The sequence below is a fragment of the Clarias gariepinus genome, chromosome 5 (assembly GCF_024256425.1).
Source record: "Clarias gariepinus isolate MV-2021 ecotype Netherlands chromosome 5, CGAR_prim_01v2, whole genome shotgun sequence".
Lineage (NCBI taxonomy): Eukaryota > Metazoa > Chordata > Actinopteri > Siluriformes > Clariidae > Clarias > Clarias gariepinus.
The window spans coordinates 12,468,885-12,491,878 of record NC_071104.1 but is presented as its reverse complement, the minus strand read 5'-3'; the positions used below and the strand labels follow the sequence as shown (position 1 = coordinate 12,491,878).

The window sequence follows — 22,994 nt, the reverse complement described above, 5'->3', positions numbered from 1 at the left end:
GGGATGCCATTGTTTGAGGAAATGCTCGACACTGCTCATAGTGTGAATGCGATATCTAGATGCTAATTTCTGAATAATAATAAAGCGAGGCCACGACTCCAGCAGATGGGCTTGGTAGGATACGCGAAGCAACTCGTTTCAAGATAGTTGTTTGTTTTGTACTAAAAATAGACGTTCAAAAAAGTAAGAGAATTTCTATCTCATTGCCTTTTTTTAAATTTTTTTTTTAAGAAAATCCCCTCCAAATATTTCTTGCGGATATTTCTAGCGGAGTGGACAGTGTCTAGTGTGAATAATCACAGCCTTGTGTGTGGAGAGAGAGAGAGAGAGAAAGAGAGACAGAGAGGGAGAGAGAGAGGAACGCTTCAATTTAATTGCACCCAGTCAACAGTGTTTTATTAGACTTGTCTTCTAGTTACAGATAGCAACAAAGCTGCTCCTGGTTTCACCCTCTAACTATGAGTCAGCAAGCCATCTGTATAATAGAGTACATCACAGAACGTCCAACAACTGCAGATTTGATTTGGTTATGATTATTTTTTCCGCTCGGCGGCTATAACAGAGGTTGAATACGAGCACAGTGACACACATACACAACATGTTCCACTGGGCTGTTTTAAGTTAATACAATTATGGCCTAAAGAGAAATGTGTTTTTGCTTTGCTTAGAGCCTCGCACTGTGTTTTTGTTTTTAGAGCCTCGCACTCGTCAGTCCAGCGCTTTTCAACAATAACCGATTCAAACACGTGCGTTTTGTTTATTGTACAGTTTGTAGTAAGTTACCTGACTGATAATGTACATTTTGTACATAAACGTGTTTTATTATGGGAGATTCTGAAATTTAGTTCCAGAGACCTGCATCGAAACCGATCTGGCAATTCATATTATATTACTTTTGTCCGCATTTGTTTCATAGCTGAACTTGTTGATAGTTTTTTGTGTTTTTTCAATTAATAATGCAAAAGGTCTCAGGAATGTGACTATTTGTTCTCAAAAATGGCTGACAACCAAAGTACTAAATGCTTTGTACAGCCAGAGGTGGGTAGAGGAGCCAAAATCATACTCAAATAAGTATAAGCTGTACTTCAAAATACTATTACTCAAGTAGAAGTAAAAAGTAGTCACCCAAAATATTACTTAAGTAAGAGTAAAAAAGTCTTTGGTGAAAAGATACTCAAGTACTGAGTAACTGTTTCGTCGTGATGTCCGATTTATTATTTCCTTATGAGAAATTATGTAAGCAGCCAGACAAAATTATAAAATAATGTACAATTTCTGACATTTCCAAATAATCAAATAAATTAAATAAATAAATTTTATAAATAAACAAACAGCTACTGTATATGTATGTTTGAACAGTGTAAACTGTTTCCAGTGTAAGATAGACTGTATATTCAGTTGCCCTAGAAATGACTCAGCAGATTTGAATACCATTAGAACATGTACAAGTACATGTATTTTTTAGCCTCTAGCTTATTTGCTAATTATATATGTTAACATTACAACAATAAATGAAACAGCTAAACTAACCTCGACTTGTTTATGTTTTTTTCTTGCTAAGCAGCGTTTCTATGTGGACATGTGACTACATGTGGTTATTGTTATTGCAGCTGATTGGTCAAACGGAGTCATGTGATTATTGTTGCTACGTCTGATTGGTGGAACACAGTCATGTGGTAGATCCCAGGCTGCATTTCTCTGGCAAAATTAAAGAATATCTAATGTTTAGAATAAATGGTTAGAAAAGTCAAGTGTAGGCGAATGTAGCGTTAGAGTAAGAGTAGCGTTTTTTTCCCTCACAAATCTACTCAAATAAAAGTAGGGTGCAGTAAAACTTCTCATAGAAGTAATTTTTTTTCCAAAAAGTTGTTTAAGTCGGCCTTCGAGTGGCGCAGTGGTAAAGTGCTCGCCCTATCATCCGGAGATCGCTGGTTCGATCGCCGGTAGATGCTGTAACCTCTCACAGCCGGAAGTCTAGAGAGAGCTAATTGGCCGAGCTCTCTCAGAGGGGAGTGATAGTCTTCGACCCTACAGACTGAATGGTGGTAGAAGCTTAATGTGGGAGCCACCTAGTGACTGGGAGGAACTGGACAAGACTAAATTAGGGAGAAAAATTGGGGAAAAAATCCAAAAAACTGTGTTCTGTAACATATGGACGGATGAGGCAGGATGCAAATGCACCGTAGAGGCCTCACCAATCGTAATAATCATAAACACCAGCAAAGATAAGGGGCCAAACTCACAATGCAATTTCGGGAAGTAGGAAAGGCTCATAAACAGGCAAACAAATAAAAAAATAACATAACCCAGATGGACTCATTCAGATACCAAACCAATAACAAGACACGGGTACTGTAGTTATATTCAACTTGTTCCTGTGAGAGGATGTGACGTAAAGGGGTATCCCTACTGTATGAAACAGGCCGCGTGCACTGTTTTCTCTAGCAGTGAGAACTGAAAGTGACACCATGTGGTGACACAAGTGGTTCGTTAGAAATCCCATTCCAGGGCAACCCTAGTGCTTTCTCACCTCCGATCAGCATGGTGCAAATGGAGAAGATCTTCTCAGAGTCAGTGTTAGCTGAGACGTTGCCGAAGCCCACGCTGGTCAAACTGCTTAAAGCGAAGTAGAGCGACGTAACGTAGGAGCTCCGCACTGACGGGCCGCCACTCAACACCTCATCCGGTGACCCCGCCCCGGTCCCGTTCCACTGGCTGGAGTTCGCTGCAGAGTCCTGCCCCACTATATCACTGCTGGTGGAGTTCCATTGGCTTACAGTGCCATTCAGGCCATCCAGGTTGTTGGGCCTCAGTGAGTCTGGAAGGAGGGATGTGATCGGAGAGAGGAAATATGGCGTGTCCAGACGTTTTGCTAACTCATGCAGCCAGCCTGAAAGAAAAAGAAAGAAGTACGTTATGTATTTTCGATCTTGTAATGTAATGTATACTATTATTAAGGGATATTATTTAGCAATGATTCAATAATCACCACCACAGTGAACCTGTGCCTGTACTGTATAAATGTAATTCCTTTAAATCAGGGTATTCATATTTCATAAGGGCATCTTAAATGTTTGAAGTTTATAAAGTACTAGTAAGTACTACTAAAGTGTGGTTAAACAAGACAGTGCCTAGAATCTGTATCATGCTAATGGCGGTTACTTTACTCTACACAGGTTATCCTGTACAGTTACCCGGCACCTGTCCTGGAAGGCCCGGAGACCGAGCTGTCAATCCATCGAAAAGCACATCAGCACGCACACACACACACACACACACACACACACACTACGGGCAATTGGAAACTCACTCATTGTCTATACAGCTTTGCAGGGGGTCTGGAGCCTATGCCAGGAGACTTAGAGTATGTGGCGAGCTACACCATGGGCAATAGTGCTAATCCTTTGCAGGGGACACACACTCACACGATCACACACTACAGGCCAATTTTGATATACCAATTCAACTATTCTACATGGTTTTGGACTGTGGAAGGAAACCGGAGAAAATCCACCGAGCATGGGGAGAACATGCAAACTCTATGCACACAGACTCGTAACTCAGACCCTGGAGGTGAGAGGCTACAGTGCTAACCACTACACCACTGTGCCGCTACTTGACTCTAAATTTGGAATTACTCACCTCTGATTTCGAAGACTGAATTATTTTAATTTGCTACTAAGTATCCGTGCCTCTGAATATTGTTCTTAACTCTAGGCCATTTAGTAGAGTTTTGCAAACCTTAGTGTCACCATCGACTATTTTTATAGCTCCAGCTTTACTCAGATTCTAGCTTACTTGTAAGTGGCTTCGGATTAATGGAAATAAATGCACACGGCATTCATTTAGTCATGAGGCTTGGTTCTGGGGAGTATTCCATCATTTCAGCATTAGAGTCGCTGTCTGTGGTACTGAACCGTTCAGAAATAGCAGTGCAGCTGTCACTATCCTGGGTGCTGATCTCACACTCAGGAAGACTTCAGTGCTCCAGCAGCGCTCTAACATTCAGACAGCACGGAACTGCATCTCAAAGTGTTACAGTTTGTCCCTTCTGGCTTGAATCTGTTTGCCAACCCTTCAATCCAGATAGATCACATGCGTCTCTCTCGCTCTTTCGGCCTGTCAGTCTAAGAGGTTCGAGCTCAGACAAAGTGCAGCGTGGTGACGCATCGTCCGAGACCACTGACGCAATATTCGGAGATATCACACTGCTTAAAAGCTCTCATCTATTACCCACAATAATGAGGAAGGAAGGAAAGAGTGAGCGGGATGGGGAGGACATTTTAGACACTCTCACTATACACATTCTGTCACTTAGCCTTCTGCCTTCTTTATTACTGAAGCACGTCAACAACAATTTCAGCTTAAACCTGCAATTAACACACAATCTGCCATGTTCTGTCTCCTCTCATTTACATACATAGCAGCTAATTTAAACACAACTGCCACTCAGTGGATGTTTTTTTTTTGTTTTTGTTTCTGTTTTTTTGCACCATTCTGTGTAAACTCTCGAGACGATTTTGTGTGAAAATCCCAGGAGATCAGCAGAAAAATTCAAACCAGCCCATCTGGCACCAACATCCACAGCATGCGGAAATAACTGAGATCCAGTTTTTTTCCTCTATTCTGAGATTCTGGGTTTTAAATAATTATATGAATGTGTACAGTGCAGGTGTACATGTGTTCCTATTAAAGAGTAAATGATTATAGCATACAGCAAATTGCCTGGCTTTGTTTTGAAGAAGGGATCAGCAGCCCAGTCTAAATCACTCTGAAACTGATGAGGATGGAAAGTAAGGCAGATATAGGAGACAAACAGAGGAAACTCCTGTACCATATACAGTATGTTATTATGTTTTTTTTTAAGAATAAGACAAGTATAAATAGTGAAATTAATGTTTATGTAAAAATTCGTATACAGAACAAACATCTGGTGAGAAATAATCTTTTGAAAATGTATTCATTTATTTTATTTAGTATGCTGAATGAAAAAGAACTGTACTTAGCATATGAAAACTCTTCAGGACTGATGGAAATTCATCACAGACAGCTCCTTTATTAAGCTCCTTAAAAAATTCTAAGAGCGTGTCATCAAGACTGATTTGAAGAGAAATTAAAATATAGTTATTAATTTTAAGATATAACATTAACATATAACATTGAACTAATTCTTCATAGATAGATGGATACAGACAGCTAGACAAATATATATATATATATATATATATATTTGTAGATAGATAGATAGATAGCAATTATAGATAGATAGATAGATAGATAGATAGATAGATAAGCAATTATAGATAGATAGATAGATAGATAGATAGATAGATAGATAGATAGATAGATAGATAGATAAGCAATTAAGGATAGATAGATAGATAAGCAATTATAGATAGATAGATAGATAGATAGATAGATAGATAAGCAATTAAGGATAGATAGATAGATAAGCAATTATAGATAGATAGATAGATAGATAGATAGATAGATAGATAGATAGATAGATAGATAGTAATTTTCATGCTCCTTGACCCTTATTCTCTCTCCATTGTTACGTATAAAATAAAAATGGTGACAAAAATAGAGCATCTGAAATGCTACTACTCCCGGCTTTACACACGAGGTGTGACATGAAGTTTGAGTGGCTTCGAACAAAAGCACTTCGTTCTTTCTCGAGCCTTCTGAATGCTGTATTTGAAAGAGAAGTGCAAATTCATTTCTATTTCTGAAACAAGGTCGGTTCGTTCCTTGCACAAGCCAGAGGAAAAGTAATAAAGCTTCACAACGGCGTGTTATGCTATTAGCAACATTCATTCTGTAATGATCACGGTGTGAATGAAACATCTTCGACACAGAGGGAAATGTACAAAATGCTGCAGTGACTAAAATGAAGGCACATGTGGGCCTAAACGTATGATGGGCTCAACCTCAGGAGCCAGGTGCACTCAGTGTAAGAGTTTAACTGTAGTGTAGTGTACAGTGTTGGTGCATTAGGGTCCACTGTAACTAGTAGACTATAAAGTAATCAAATCCTTATATTTGTGTATTGCTGATACTGCTTTGTGCTTGTTCTTTTTTGCTGCTTGGACAAAAATTGTCCAGGATAATACTACATATATAACAGGTAAAACTTTTGCTTTTATCTCAATTTGATGTCATTTTAGAGTAGCGGAGGAAAAACCTCTCTATGATCCCTGATACAAAAATAGCCGAGTTGTTCCATTTACATGCACCATTACAGAAACTGCATTTCTTCAAGGTACTATATCATGTCAGACGAAGTGATCATCACAGACCAAAAATAAATAAATAAGGAAAAGAAAATGCATTGATAGAAGCAATTGGGCTTTTTTACTTTGTTTCTGCCAGCAGTGTTCATTTTAAAAGAGTAGTTTTATTTGCTGCAAATGTTGTTTTATGCCTTATGTCATAACTGGCACCTACGTTGTCACTGTACATTTTTAGTAGAAAAACACAGTCGAACATAGTAACTATTTATACTGTATATCTATATTACCAGTCAAAATGAAACGTACAATGTATACTAAAGGCTATGAGAATTGGTGCATGATCTTTTTTTTGTTTTAAGAAATATTTCAGCCAAAATGTTACAGTTCAAGGCTTTGACCATGGCAACTAGAGTTTACGAAATTCCTCAAAGAAGCACAATCTCAATAGAGTATGTTCAAGGGTGAAAGTGTTGGCCATTAGTTAGAGAAATATGCAGTAAACATGGTTAAATAAATCCCTAAGACTCGCTCATTAAGGACAGAAACTTTAAGACGCTATGCTGGAGCACTAATGAGATGCATATTATTAGCTCAGAGATACTGTTTACTCACCAATGTCCCAAGATCCACGCGTGTTGTTCTCGATCTCACTGCGTCCAATGAAGTACCAGACGCACGCCATCCAGTGAGCAAGCAGAGCAAACATCGACATGAGCAAGGTGAGCACCACGGCGCTGTACTGCGAGTAGCGCTCTAGCTTCTGTAGTAAACGCAGGAGTCTTAACAACCGGACTGTTTTTAGTAGATGGACTCCAAAGTACTGCAGGATAAAAGAAGACACATAAAAAAAAAAAACATTTATTTTTGCATTATTGCTGTGTATTATCTTTTTAGGTTGTTATCTTGGTTAAGGCATTGGACTATGGTCTGGAAGGTCCCAGGTTCAAACCTCACCTCTACCAAGTTGCCCCAGTTGGGCCCTTGCACAAGCACAATAACTGCTCAGATGCAAATAAGATAAAAAGTCACTCTGGGTGTCTGCCAAATGGCATAAATGTAAATGTAAATGTTATGTGATGTGGTGTACCTCAAGGTTTAGTACTTTAACAACAACTGAATTTTGTTGCTTTTCTTGGGGTCACCACATCAAACGATTCCATTCAGTCGAGTTCTTTACACAAATTTTACACTGGATGTCTTTCCTGCCACAACCTACAAATTATTTTATGCTTGGGACAGTTATTTAGGATGCTGAGTATTATATATCAGCATCAGGTTAAGTGCCTGAGCCACCACTGCCCCAAGCAACACCAACAAAACATTCAGACAATTATAACAAGGATCAGTACAGTTTTTTTTCCAGATCCAGGAAATAAAATAAATAAATACTCACCACACTGACATTAAACGCATATAGCAGGTCAAAGGGTAGTGCGGCGATTAGGTCCACAAAGAGCCAGGTGGTGACGTAGTGCACACAGATGGAGCGAGCATCGTACACCACCTGGCCTGATGTGCTCACAAACGTGGTGCGGAAATTCAACAGGATATCTGTAATACACAGCACAATGTGAGGTTACCGTAGCTTCCAGGTTAGTTTTGTTGCACATCTAAAAATCATTTCAGTTTTTGGACCCATGGGCGTAGGTTTCATCCAAACAGAAACAAAGGTTTTTTGGGGGGGACGAATTAATTCTTCAATCTTAAAGAAGCCATAGTTTGATGAACAAACAGACAAAAACATTAAGCGAAATAAGAGAGTTAATAAAAGAGTGAGTTTCTCAGCTACATCAAATATCTTTCCTGTCCCAAGTAATTCCAATCCTTTATTGTTTATTTCGGTCCTTTTGTCCCCATGTCCCTTGCGATTTTACCCAATACAATAATAACACTTTCATTTGTCTCATGCTGCCCTTGTAAGCTGTAAAACAGACAAAGTAGATCTTCAAATTATCGGTGGCTGCACATCTTACCTAGCATAAAAAGGATCTCCACTAAGATGTCGCTGACACTCGGGGGACTTCTGGGTGTTACATCGTCGCGTCCGCCGACCACAGTGAAACACACGTTATAGGGAACAGTGACTGCCACGTAAAAGGTGGCTAAAAGAATCAACCAATCCCAGCCAGCCTTGAAGGTACCGTAATGGAGAAGAATAAAGCGAGACTTCTGTATGGCTGCTACCTTGTACTCTGGGATGGGAGGCTTCTCACCAAACATGTTCTAAAAAGAAAAGACCAGAGAGTTATGTTACACTACATTAATAGAGCATGTGTTTCTTGTTCTGGTTACTGTACAAACATCAGGAATTTAATGATAGACCATGTCTTTAGACTGTTTTTTTATACTGTAGCTATGCTCGTTGACCTCAGTTTATAGTCACTTAACACTACACTGGAAGCCACTTTAATACAGAAAGCAGTTCAGTGCTGGATTCACCAGCATACATTTTATCCTCCTCTACGTTTTTTTAGCTTGCCATCGTCTACTCATTTCATGGGGTAACATACTATAATATGCAGCATTATACAATAAATTCTAATACATTATAATATGATTCGCGTTCAAGTCAAACCAGGACTTCTGAAGAATTTAAGCACAGTACGGTAATAGGTCTTTAAACATCTGAATGGTGCAAACAATTTTAAAGAACGCCTATAAAATGATGATCCCGCCCTAAGGTGGCTCAGAGTCCACTGCAGACATTCCATCCAATGGACATTCCAGTAAAGGAATTCCTGGGATCTAAACTTACTAAATCATTTTAAAACTATTTATTAAATATGTAAAAATTATTTAAATGCATTTTTTTATTTTAACTGCATAGAAAGTTATCCATAATGTTCTTTCACGGAGCGAGAAGTGTACCATCTGTTTAATATAATATTTTCATATATAAGTTAAACATTTACTTTTTTCTTTGTTATTTATTCACATTATCACCACTGCTTGTAGACAAATGCAACCTATATTCTAATTAGAATGAAAATGCATCACGTAAACACCTCAATGAGAACAGAATCCAAACGTTCAGTCCAATTCCAATGGGAACGAGAGGGCCGACGTGTGCACCATTTATAATCTGTTCAATTGGAAAACATTAGTCATGTAAAACTTTTGATCAGACTGATCTCTTGTTGGAATTAATCTATTCTACATATACACTCACACACACTCACTCAGACACTAGAAGGACTTTTGGAAATTAGCCTGCGGATCATTGCACTGGAGTACCTGAAGGAAACCCACCAAGCACGGGGGAAACATAACAACTCTACACACAGACCTGAGGACTTGAACCCTCAACCCGGGAGGTGTGAGACAACCATGCTGCCTATAGTATGAATTGAATTTCTTGTTTATTTTCTGTTATATTTCTGGCAGACTAAATGCTTTACAGCAGGCAGAAACACTTTTAAAAAGTTTGGATTAAAAGCTTATCTGTTCAGCGTCTATGTACAGTAAACAGTTCAGCTGGAATCTCTAAACAGCATGATTTCAATCAGAACGAAGAAATTTGTCCATGTAACAGCAGCTCTTTGAGATTATCCTCGTAATGCACTTACGTTATTAATCTTGAGTTTGCTCTTGTCCTGTTTCTGCAGGTGTCCTGAGAGCTGGTAGAGCACGGCACGGCTGCGGCGCCGGTTAGCGTTGAAACCCTGAGGCCGTGTGACCTTGTGAACCTCCAGTCCGGTCTCCTCATCTGAGCAAAAAGCATGCTTTAATACATTACATATATATATATTTAATTAACAGTTAGATGATAAAAAAAGGCAGCACAATATACTGTATGTGAGCAGTAAATAAGGTCTTCAAATAGTTTGAGCTCTTATAAATACATGCACTTTGCTGAAAGAAAAGAAGACGCTCGTCCGCTACTTGGCAAATCATACAAGGTAAGTACATGGGAGATTAATAATTGCTGCACTAATTACCGAATATCTCAAAATGACTGAGGTTATGTAACTTCTGCAAACAAAGAGCATGTGAAAAGCACAAAAAGTATTAAATTGGTTTCCACTTAAAAGCAATCTGATAGAGCGCAGGGTGTACATTTATTGCTGTCACATTCATTCTGTTCTCTGCTATCTTGAAATCTTGAGGAAGAAAAAAAAACGCACTCATCTCTGTTCTAATTAAACTCACTTCAAATTCACTTAAACTCACTGAGATTTAATCTGACCTGAAAGACATAATTAGGTTCTTTTCAAACCAGGCTAGTCCGAGGTTAGTGAACAGGACAGGTGTTGTGTGTGGAGTACGGCGTCTCGAGTGTTGGTGAATCAGAAAAGAAAGCCTCCACAGGGAGCTCATCAAAGCCGAGCAGGTATAATGCTCCGTCTGTCTCTTCCTCTTTGAGGCAGCGTAGAGCAATTACTGTATTATTAGTGATAATACTGGGAGGGTTTTATAATATACAGTATATAGGCTGGATTATAGTGCTGTGATGAGGGAATACACCCTGGACGCTCATACTGACACAATCATTCACATCTAAAGGCAATATGCTGTAGCCCAATCACCTACTGGCATGTTTCTCAGGGATTGGAGGAAACTAGGGAACTGGATGTAAAGAACATATGAAACTATGCTGGCAGTCAATAGGCACATTAACATAGAGCCTAATGTATCCATCCATCCATCCATACAGAAACCTCTGTAGTCCAACTAGAGACCATGGAGGCCAGTGGTGACCAATGTATTAGGTCCATTTACTGCCGGTCAACATTAACACACACATACACACTATGGGCATCTTGGAAACAGCAATTAGCCTAATCTGCATGTCTTTGGACTGTAGGGAAAACCAGAGTTTCCGGAGGAAACCCACCAAGCACGGGGAGAACATGCAACTTCCATGCATAGGTGGGAATCGAACCCAGACCCTAGAGGTGCAAGGCAACAGTGCTAACCACTAAGCCACCATACCACCATAGAGCCTAATATTCCACTAATGATGTAAACAAAACCCCAATCAGATTAAAAATGCATCATTTAAACAATGCATTCGAAACTGACCCGATCCAGTCCACTCAGAATGAATTTGCGATCAGAATGACAAAGGCAAGACATTTCTCTCCTATTGAAGTTAATTGCATTCTTTATGTGCACATTTGCCCCATGTGGGGGTAACATTAGGTGACGTGATAAGTGTCTAGGAAGGAAGTTTTGCTTTTGTGGTAAACTCATATCTATCTTTCACCCACTGGGTCTCTGGCTGAGGAAAAGGCACTGATTGCCTCGAGATATCACACATAGTAAAACATCTAACCAAGCACAGGCGGAACATTAATGGGCAGAAGCGTAACCTAACTTTTAAATTGGGAAAAAAAAAAAAAAAAAAACGTTTTCTTTTTCTGTTATGTTTTCCGGCAGTTTAAAACCTTCACAGCAGGCAGAACCACTTTGTGCATGTCAAAAAGAAATCACATTCTGATGAAATGCTTAAATGCACATCTTATCTAGTCAGCGTCTGTGTAACCAGTTAAGTTGGAATCTCTAATAGGAATAAATTTCAGGCAGATTGAAGAAATATTTTTATTCAGTTATCTGTGTACTGTCAACAGTGCTAATGTGAAACTCTGCAGAGAAAGATATAAGGCAGTGACTTCACTCACTAGCTGGGTGTTTCTCAAAGCAATCACCAGAAAACTCATTTTTGTCCTCTTTTAACTATTAAATGCATTATTATTCATAAGACAGTAAAAAGTGATTAAAAAACTGCAGTACTGTACACACCTATAGTTTTATAGTAACATTAATAATTTAAAAAGCCAAATAGTTCGGTTCAGGTTATATGAAGCATGCATGTAAGTGAAATGTAACGTTAGTACAGTACATGGAATAGAAAACAATAGAGTTAAAAAAAAAAAAGGTTTTTATTTAGATGTTTAATACCAATGTGGACAAACCCATCAGAAATTGTTAGTTTTAGGAAACATTCTTTTAAATAATGTTTAGATTGATTTTAATATTACAGAAAATTTAATATTAGATTACATATTTTATTATATTTTAAAGATGAAGCAACAGTGGAAACTTCATATAGAAACTTTTTTTCTACAAGGGTTAAATCATACTGCATTAAAATTATGTTCTGCAAAAATATTCGGCGCGATTACACGAGCAAAACATGGCATTGATGCTAAAAAGTGGCTTACTGTAGGTGAAAATGGTGAAAAGAAGCATCAAATACTTGATGCTTTTTATCTTTCGACCCATGTTTCATTTTTTTTAAATATGCATACACATTTGCATATTTTCATCAAATAAAAATAAATACATTTGCTAATTATTTTTTGCATTTGCTCTTTTATGTAGTGTCCGTAACTTATTTTAATTCAAATCATTTAATGATTTATAAATTTTCATTAATTTTTCTTAATTTTCATCAAGATGTAACTTGGCCAATTTAGATTTTCCATTTTCTAAAATGCTAAATTGTGAAAATACTGCATTATGAATTTGACATAGTTACGGACACTACAGATTCTTGCTCTTTAAGCCTTTACTAAAAATCAATTTAAGCAACAGTTTTTACACATTGTATCTTTTTAGAAACTTTAGAAACCAATTTTAGTATCAATTCTCATAAAAAAAATATAAATAATTTGCATTTTAAATTTTAAATATTGGTTTGAAGCAAGACAGTATACCGTAACACTCAAAAATGGTCATTTTTGGGGCACACATCAAAAAATCATTTCTCCTTAATTTTTTAGGAAAGCAAGAATTGGACGTGTGTTTGTGTGGATGCTCACCCATCTCCGGACACTGTTCTTCATCCTGGTCTTTCTTATTATCCGTGATGTCTTTATGGGAGACGAGGAACAGCACGACCTCTCCTTTCTCATTCTTAATGGGCACGATATCCAGCAGACACCAGAACTGAGTACCTGCCAATTAGAGAGACTTTTACAGTGTCTGTAACAGCTGCTCATTAACACACACCGGAACACAGGGAACATATTACAAGCTTAACACTGATACAGGAAACATGGTGGAGAAAATCTGGAATCCAATTCACTATCTGTGTTTGCCTGACACACACACACGTGCGCACACACACACACACACACACACACGTGCGCACACACACACACACACACACACACGTGCACACACACACACACACACACACACACACACACACATGCACACGCATTAAATCAGCTCAATCTGTCTGAGGAGACTGAAAGCTCTTTTGGGAGGCGTGTTTTTATCCCTCCTATCGTCTCGGCCCACACTGGCTGAAACTGAGACAATAAATAGAGCCGTTTTGACAATTCTCATCAATCCTTAGAGATGGCAGTATCAACTGTCTGTTCTGCTGCACTAGACCCTAGATCATCATGTTTTTGTGCATGTGTCACTTTCATTATACATAACTTTCATTTTAGAAATAAGAATAAACATTTTCACCTCTTTGAAATTGAGTGTTTCAATAATACAGCTGATACAACACCATGCAGAGACAGTTGTTTGTGTGCAAAAAAATCGAGCTGCTTAAATCATTAAAAGTGTTTCTTTTTCCTTTGTAAAAAAACGAACCACATCAATAAGCAAGAGTACGGGTGTTTGATTTAATACTGCATAGCATAGACTCAAGGGCTGGGTTAATGTCCTTCAAAAAAATCACGAACAGAAAAGTCATTTTTAAGGTACGATATTTCATCATTATCATCATAACACATTTATATATGCATCACATAAATATTTTATGAGCCAATATTGGAGAATATCTCATGCTAAAACCTGTGAGGAGACAATTTATTGGTATCGGGACTATTCCTTTGTCTTTATGTGCGAAGGAGAATAGAGAAGATAATTCAGGTATTATTACATTTTAAAACTTTTATAAAGTTAACAGTTATTATATGTAATTTATATGAGCACTGCTCTACGTTTGACATGCTGATGAAACCTTTACATCAGCGAAATGGATTATTTTTACATAAAAGGGTAGGACATTTGTATTTATATCACAGATGTGAATCAATACGTTTTGCTCCTCAAAGTGTCATGAATCTGCTTCAGGAGAAAAAAAATCAATAATATGCGACAAAAGGAAAACTAAAGCTAAGAGTAAGTTGTTTAACATTCAGCCTAAACATACAGTATGTTAACAATTTGACTGATACTTAGGAATTACAAGAAGACAAGTTCATATAAACTCATTAATCAGAATAGACAAAAAAATAAATGAGGGCATCTGAATGTAGTTTCTGTTAAGTGAAGTGTTATTCTTTTACTTTAATAATCCATTAATTAGAAGAATGATAGTAGAGATGTGTGTCTGATTATTTCCAATATCACAATCAGTGCCTGACTTCTGGGTTACAGTAAAAAATAAAAAAAAACACCACTCACACAAAGACTAGCGATCTGAATCGAGAGTGCTGAGCTTCACCATTGTCGATTCGGTTCGATTCAATAGCACTAATGTTTCTGATTTGTCAAGCAGCTATATTTCTTACATCATTCTTATTTTGAAGTATTAAAACTACTAAAAAGTATAAATGCTGTATAACTTATGCTGTTGATTGTTTAAACCTCCTTTCACACAACGCCACAATCTTCTTTCCTGATGATGTAGTGCCCCACACTCCAGTCCAGTAGGTGGCGGTATCGCACATATTGTCGATAGGCCCAAAAGAAGAAGATGTGATATTCTTGCAAAACAAGAGTACTTGAAAAAGATGAATGGTTTCCTATTTTTTATACAAACGCTGTTGGGTATTGTTAAGCAAGTCTTCAATTTTAAACCATTTAATGTTTGTAAGTTTGCCTAAATCATTTAAAAAGTGTAAATCGAATGAAACCTGACCCACTGATTTAATTAACTGAATCAACAAAAAAATCATTTGAATTGCATAATCGATTAAATTGCACAGCTCTAGCAAACACATTTTACTTTATTTGATTTTAAATGCAGGATTGAATGTGCATGAAAATAAAATTCCAGCGCACATTTAGGACGGGGATTTATCTCAAAAGAATTAAACTGTTAATATTCATGTTGCCGACCAACAGTAAAAAGAAATGGAGTAAAAATCCCTCTGTGTACTGATGAGGTCAGATGAGGACACACACACTCTTTATTTCACTGTCAGTCTAAAAGATGTTTTTTTTTCCAGACAGAAATAATTTAAAACCTGATAACAACACAGCAGTGCAATTGACCAGACTCACACACTTCTTGTTGTTATGACAACGTACTGACTAAACCTTGGATTTAAGGGTCACAAATAATGTGTATAATTAAGCTATGACTTCTCCACAGGGTCTAGTTTAAGATACAGGCATACCTCGGCATACAAATTTAAACCATTCTGGTTTAAAATTTCGTATTGTGAAATGCATTTTTTCCATAAGAAATAATGCAAATGCAGATAATCGGTTCCAGCCACTGAGATTTCTAATATCATAATCATATTTTTGCATATGAAACAATCAAAACATTTGGAAAAGACATGTAAATGAAGTAAAATATGAAATAAACAGACATTAAACCTTACTTTACCTTAATTTATCATTCCTCTTGGCACCGAAACAAAAACTAAACTGAAAGTGGCTCCTTTTTCTCCTTGCCACCATCATTGCTAACATTCCTGGGATTCATGGTGCTATGTCTAAATCTTGCACAAAATGCAAAGAAATATGTAAACTTTATTCGGTCGCTTGTACGCCAAAAATGCTTTGTATTCCAAGACAATTTTTTTTGCTAAATTCAAAGCAAGACAAAAATTCCTAAGTTTGTATGCTGGGTTATCAACGTATGTTTAACGTCCAAATGTCCTAGATCACAAAGTAAATCTGTCACACTGTCATATAACAATCTTTGGAATCTACAGTACAATCGGAATAAATTCAGTTAAATTGGTGAAAATCATCAAGCGGAAATGACCTGATCCACTTTCTTCTCTGTGTTTCATGTTAAAGCAAATTCATATAAAACCCAAACTAGATTTGACATAAAGCTTTCCGCATTTCTCTCGCTTAATTAAACATTTATGCATAGCTTTTTATTGTGTTTTAAATGCCTTATGTAGCATTTCAGTAAAACTGCATTATTTAATACGGTAAAGCCGCAGTCTGAGGATTTCATTTTAAAAACTGCATCCTTTCCTTTTTGTGCAGAGTATAATTTCACACCTATCCTGCTGAGGTTATTTAGAGGAATCTTAACCCTATAAATCTGCTTAATCCAGGGTTCAACTGTATATTTCTGTATATATTCAACTGATCATTATAACTGTCTAAGACCATCCTGTTTAATACAACTCCAGTATGTAGACACATATTTAGCAACTGGCCAGCTAAGCTACAGTAACTAACACTTTCTCTCAGTCACTAATTCTCTGTTGAGCTCAACTGTTCAGGGTCAGAGGAGACCTGAAGCCTGTCCCAGAAGACTCAGGGCACAAGGCAGGGTACACGCTGGATGGGGTGCCAATCCATCACAGGGCACACAAGCACACACACTCACACACTACAGGGAACTTGGAAACACCAATTAACCTAATCTGCATGTCTTTAGACTATGAAAGGAAACCGGAGTACCCTGAGGAAAGAATTTTAAATAATTTTTGACTTGAAAAACGAGCATTGTCTTAGTTTACGAGCACCAAGTATCATGTTTCACGCATGCGCTTCTTGTTTTAACACCGAGCGTCACGTCATCACAAGTGAGCCAACGGTTTTTCTCTCTCTTGCAGCGTAATTGTAGGTAATCGTCTCTCCTGCTAGGTGAATACACACACGATAGGTCTTGGCTTTACAGCTCCCCTTCTCTCAGGTTGCCAAACAAACACACAAACTCTTCTCTGTCGCGACTGTTTTCAAAATTGAGGAGCTGTTTAATTTTTGTTGTTGTTGTTTTGTTGTTGTTTTACTTTACAGTAATGATCCCATTAGTATGCACTCACGCGTGTGTGACTAGCGATGTTTCTTGCTAATTTTTAAACGGTTTTAAAAACGGTTTCTCCGTTAATGTGTGTGTGTGCACGCACGCACATCACACACACACACCCTAGGAAATGATCCCTTACAAATCCTTAAACTAGCAAGTTAGCTAGCGTTAAAGAGCTAAAGTTAGCTGATCATTGGCCCAGGATTGTAGCCAGGGTTAAGGGTAGCGCAGTTGTTAAGGCGTTGGACTATGGTTCGGAAGGTCCCAGGTTCAAATCCCACAACCTTTAACTGCTCAGATGTAAAATAAAATATAAATGTAAGTCACTTTGAATAAGGGTGTCTGTCTAATGTCCAAATGCATAACAGGTATGTACTGTACTAAAAACAAATCAGAACAGTGCCTTACTTTGATGCTACCGCACTTGAAAATGATTTACCGATTGAGAAAATGCATTTCAATGCGAGTCGGAAAGCTCTAATAATATGAATCTAACTAATGTTTGAGGTGCCGTGGGTGTCCATGTTGTTTTCCCATTCCGACTTAAAAGCACAATTTGGGAAATGAGAGCATCCGTGTAAATGCAGTGATTACACTTGCTCTGACGGGAGCTGGTAGCGTTAGTTTGCTAAGCTAAACACACTTAAATTAAAAATCCTAAAGTTTTAAAATGCCTAAAATGTTCTAACATGTGGCTGTATTAAAGGTCTCGATTTGGCACCGGTATCATAAAAACTTCAAACAGTACCCAACCCTACTCATAACTGCACATAACCTCAGTTTAAAAGACTTGAACTGCAACTGAAATGAACATCATAAAATTAAATTTAATGCAAGACATAAATGCAGTTCCAGCTCAGTAGTTAGCATTCCGTGTTAAGCAGTGAACAGTCATGACCTCAAATCTTGCTGTGACATTTTGGATGAAATATTATCGTCCAGACATTAAGGAGAGATAAAGCCGCCATATAACAGCGCAAGAGGACGCATTCTGTCATCGTACAATGACAGATGTGGGGCTTAGAGAAGAGATCACTGACTTGTGAGTAACAAATACGTACAGTATGTCAGAAGGAAGTGCAATCTCAGCTCAGGAGAGAGATCAGATGAGGTAAATCACACAGATGATGAATCGGTGTTGAGGGAGTGCGTGAAAGAGATTTGTGAGGAAATGCACGCTCAGTGACGAGACAGATGTTGCCAGAGTGTTGTTGAGACGACATTAGATTAGAACTGATGAGATAAGGCAAAGGAGCGTAGCCCTTTTTGTGCACCATAGGCCTTATGTACTGTAGCACTCTTTTACTAAGGATGTGAGTGTTTTTCTGCCAGGTTGATTAAAGTTACAAATTACCAGGCATGTGTACATCAGAGTAGATTTGCCTTTGATGATATGAACAAAACTCTATTATAGATTTACTTGGTTGTACATATAATTTACATAAGGGGTGTTCAAGCGAAATCACTGTTTATTGTGCAGAATAACAGAACACAGTTATGAGCATAAAAACTTCCTTTATTTCTCCATATAATCCCCTGCTACACTAATCCACTTATCCCAGTGTTTCAACATCGTAGTGCCTGGATACCATCAAGAGTCATGTCACCAGAGTCATGATGGGATTGCCTGCTTCACATCCTGGCCTAAAATTCCAGCTAAGATATACTGTAATGCAAAGTCTTCACCATTCACAAAAAAAAAAATCATAGCAAGTCCCGGTTTGACTTGAACACCCCTCGTAATTTAATCTTGGCCAAGTCCCACTTACAATTCCCATCCATCATACAACAGTTATACAATCGGGGAAAATGAAAGCTATCATGTCCCCTATCCGAAATGCGCAGGGTCAGCAAAACACCATCTTCGGCTCATTTTGTTGTGATTGATAGAGGGGATTGTATTCCAGCTCTCCCTCAGAAATGCTGCTCTCTTGTACTTCGGACTATAGACAGCTGTGAAACATTCGGGGGAAAAAATTATTTAAAGACGTATGAGTTCCCATAAGACAACAGTTCATTATATGACTATCATGTGATTTATTTTATACCTTTACAAACCCAAAAAGCATTTAATGTCTCTTGCTTTATATTGTGTCTAATTACAGTATTATTCAAATTCAAATTCAAATTTTATTTGTCACATACACAGTCATACACAGTACAATATGCAGTGAAATGCTTGTACGACCGCCAGTGACCTTAAAAAGAAAATAAAAGCTATATATAAGGAATAAATATTAATAAAAAGAAATACGAAAGAAAATAAATTTAACTAGTAAAATAAACTGTACAAATTATAGAAATATAGGAATAAAAAAATATATGTAAAAATATAAAAAATTTTAAAGTAAAATAAAAAGAAATTTAGTGATGAGAAGTTTGGATTATTTTAATAACTCAAAACTAACAACTCTCTTTTTGAGTCATTTAGTTCTTTTCATTTTTTTGATCAGAAATAAAATAAAATAAAATGTTACAATTTCAATAAGCAGACTTCCAACAGGTCTACATACAAATATTTTGGCTATATTTCTAGTAATGAAAATATTACAATGCAGCTAAGGACATATTATAATAAACAGAATGAGCAGCTCATCTTTCATATCTTCTGGTCCGAGTCATTCGTTCTTTTGTCGCATGACTCTCATAGACGCTATGCAGTGCGTTACACAGGAAACGGATTTAAACAGTTCTTCTCATGAGTGTTCTAGTCCGAGTCATTCGTGCTTTTGAATCTATTGCACTGCATAGCGTCTATGGGGGTCCCTTGACAAAAAAACGAACGACTCGTACCAGAAGACTAAAAGGTGACTACAGTGAAACCTCGGATTGCGAGTAACGCGGTTTGCGAGTGTTCCGAAAGACGAGCAAAGATTTGATAGTGCTCAAATCACAAACTGAGCCAACGTTTTTTCTCTCTCTTGTGCTGCGGAATTAATGGGTAATCGTCTCCCCTGGGTCTTAGTGCGCGTCTCTTACTGGTCTAATCAACATTCGTGAACACGTGTACTGTTTACTATAACACTGTGAACACGTGTGTGTGTGCATGCGTAAAACATATTTTATTTAAGCAAAAGCAAGTCTCATTAGAAAGGTTAAAGATTCATTTTCTCTCTCTGCTCAAGTCTCAGAGTGTAAAGGTTAATTTCTTTTATTTTACTTTATATTTTGTTTTAATTATTTGTATGTTTTAATTTTTTGGGGCTGTGAAATAAATTATTTAAGTTTGCATTACTTCTTATAGGAAAGGTTGCTTTGATTTACGAGTGTTTTGAAATACGAGCCCGCTTCCGGAACAAATTATACTTGTAATCCAAGGTTCCACTGTACTTATTTCTGTTTCCTGTACATAACCTAAGGAGGTTTTGCGAAGCTTTGCTCATGGACGCCTAGTAGAAAAATAAACAAATGACTGTCTGAGACTACTCTTCTTCTGAGTCATGTTAAACACTATTTCAAAAAGACCCATCAATTTTAATTATTAGGAATGTGAATCACCAGGGACCTCCCGATACAATATCATAATGATACCTCAGTGCCAATTCGATTCATATTGCGATATTTTTTTATTATCCAGATTTAATATTAAATGTTTTTCTCAGACTTTTTTTTTCAGTTCTAAACAAACTTTGCTCCTACCACACAGGATTCTGTTCTGCTTGCTAAGAGACTTAAATGCATACATATATAAATTAAAAACTAAATTTTTTTTTTTACTGATTTTGGAGTCAGTCTGGTGATACATGAATCCCCATCCCTACTAGTTAGTGTCTGTCTGTTTCCAATGGGAAGGAGCATAGCGACAGTCTGGGCCAAAGACAAGTTCACCCTCATAAACACGAGTGCTGAACGGTGCTGAAAAGCAGCTGTTAAATTCACAATGAGTGCAAGAATTAAAGCTGACTCACATCTTAGCGCCTGTCTCTATCCTTCCTCACAAAAGTTATCCTGTCAAAGTCACTTATCAGTTACTTACTGCTGTCTCTAGTTTAATGTTTCACAGAATTAAAAGAAAAAGTTGCAGCAACTTTCACACTGCCTGAGCGCCTGCTCCTATCATAAACCAGCAAAAATACTACATTTGTTACTGTACTTGTCTTAATTTAAAGATTTATGTTGGCTTCCATTCTTTATTAAATTTTTCTTCAGTCAATGCCAATAAATGGAAACACATGAATTTTAATAAAAGTTTAATTTTGTTAGTGTGTTATTAAAAACACGCAAGTCATCCATATATAAAACTGCAGGAACTCGTCATGATTAATATGATTTAAAGTTTTAAACAAGTCAGTGTCTCATGGGCAAATTACACACACTTAGGAGCATGAGTAGGACACAAGAGTTATTTTCGACGAGTTATTTTTACCAGATTTTTTAACTTACTCACTCACTCATTCTCTGTACCGTTTAATCCAGTATACAGAGTCACTGAAGCCTGGAGCCTATGCCAGGAGACTTGGACAGGGTGCCAATCCATTGCAAGACACACACATACACACACTCATTCACACCACCAAGCACGGGGAGAACATGCAAACTCCATGCACACAGAGACGGGAATCAAACTTGACTGGGAATTAAACCTAGACCCTGGAGGTGTGCTAACCACTTAGCCACCTACTGGACGCCTTGCCATCATTAGTAGAAATTAAAGTAATATATATATATATCACTTTATATACCATTCAGAAGTTTGAGATCTTCTAACTCCATGGTTCCAGAACAGCTGACCTTTGTGTCTTAAAATAACAATTGATGGTTGTTGTTGTTCCATAATTACCGAATTTCATATATATATATATATATATATATATATATATATATATATATATGGAATTCGGTAGTTATGGAACAACAACAACAACAACAACAACAATAACCATCAATTGTATTTCAAGATATATATATATATTTATTTTTAACAAATTTTCTATTAGCCTTTCAGTATTACCAGAGAGAAGGGTTTAGAAACATCTTCCGCAAAAGTGTTTTGGTATAAATTTTATTAACAATATGCATTCAATATTAAAGCCAGTAGTGGAAGCTCACTCCCTTGCACCAGATTTCTACATTGCCAACACGTCTGATCCAGCCGAACAGCTCATTATTAAACCGCTCAGGATCCGGGGCAGCTGTGTTGGACCTTGAGACAAAAGGAAAACTTGAGTGTGTCCATGGGAGTGAGTGTTTAGGGCTGGTGCTTTGAAACTCTGCTTTAAAGTGCATTTTAAATATCAGACCCTCTCTTTTAGAATCGACACTATGATCTGACTGAAGATGTCTGAAATTTCATTACTGGCTGAAATCACTGATCTGATCTGTTTTTATATATATATATATATATATATATATATATATATTGATGATTGTAATTTAATAGATTAAAAATAATTTATATATATATATATATATATATATATATATATATATATATACGTATATATTATGAATTAGAATTAGGCTTTGAAATAGAATAGGACAAGTTATTAAATTGTATGAACATTTAGGTGATAAAACATTTAATATATTGATTTATTTTATTATTTATGCACAGTGTATATGATTTCCAAATATCAGAACTTTACAAAGAAAGTGTAGCGGCACGGTGGTGTAGTGGTTATCACTGTTGCCTTACACCTTCAGGGTCCGGGTTCGATTCCCGTCTCTGTGCTCCCCGTGCTTGGTGGGTTTCCTCTGGGTACTCTGGTTTCCTCCCACAGTCCAAAGACATGCAGATTAGGATAAACTGACGTTCCCAAGTTGTTAATGTGTGTGTGTGTGTGCCCTGCGATGGATTGGCATTCCAATCCATCGCAGGATTCCGCCTTGTGCCCTAAGTCCCCTGG

General features: G+C 37.3%; 1 protein-coding gene across 1 annotated transcript in view; it reads right to left on the bottom strand.

Annotated features, from left to right (window-relative positions):
* The window catches only part of kcnh3 (potassium voltage-gated channel, subfamily H (eag-related), member 3), a 150,973-nt gene that overhangs the window by 36,244 nt on the left and 91,735 nt on the right, over nt 1-22,994 (bottom strand). The window contains exons 3-8 of the mRNA XM_053496672.1: nt 12,998-13,132; nt 9,800-9,939; nt 8,207-8,456; nt 7,627-7,784; nt 6,846-7,053; nt 2,531-2,890 (exon numbers count right to left, since the gene is read on the bottom strand). Of these exons, the coding sequence (XP_053352647.1) occupies nt 2,531-2,890; nt 6,846-7,053; nt 7,627-7,784; nt 8,207-8,456; nt 9,800-9,939; nt 12,998-13,132 (1,251 nt within the window). The remainder of the gene's footprint in view (nt 1-2,530; nt 2,891-6,845; nt 7,054-7,626; nt 7,785-8,206; nt 8,457-9,799; nt 9,940-12,997; nt 13,133-22,994) is intronic.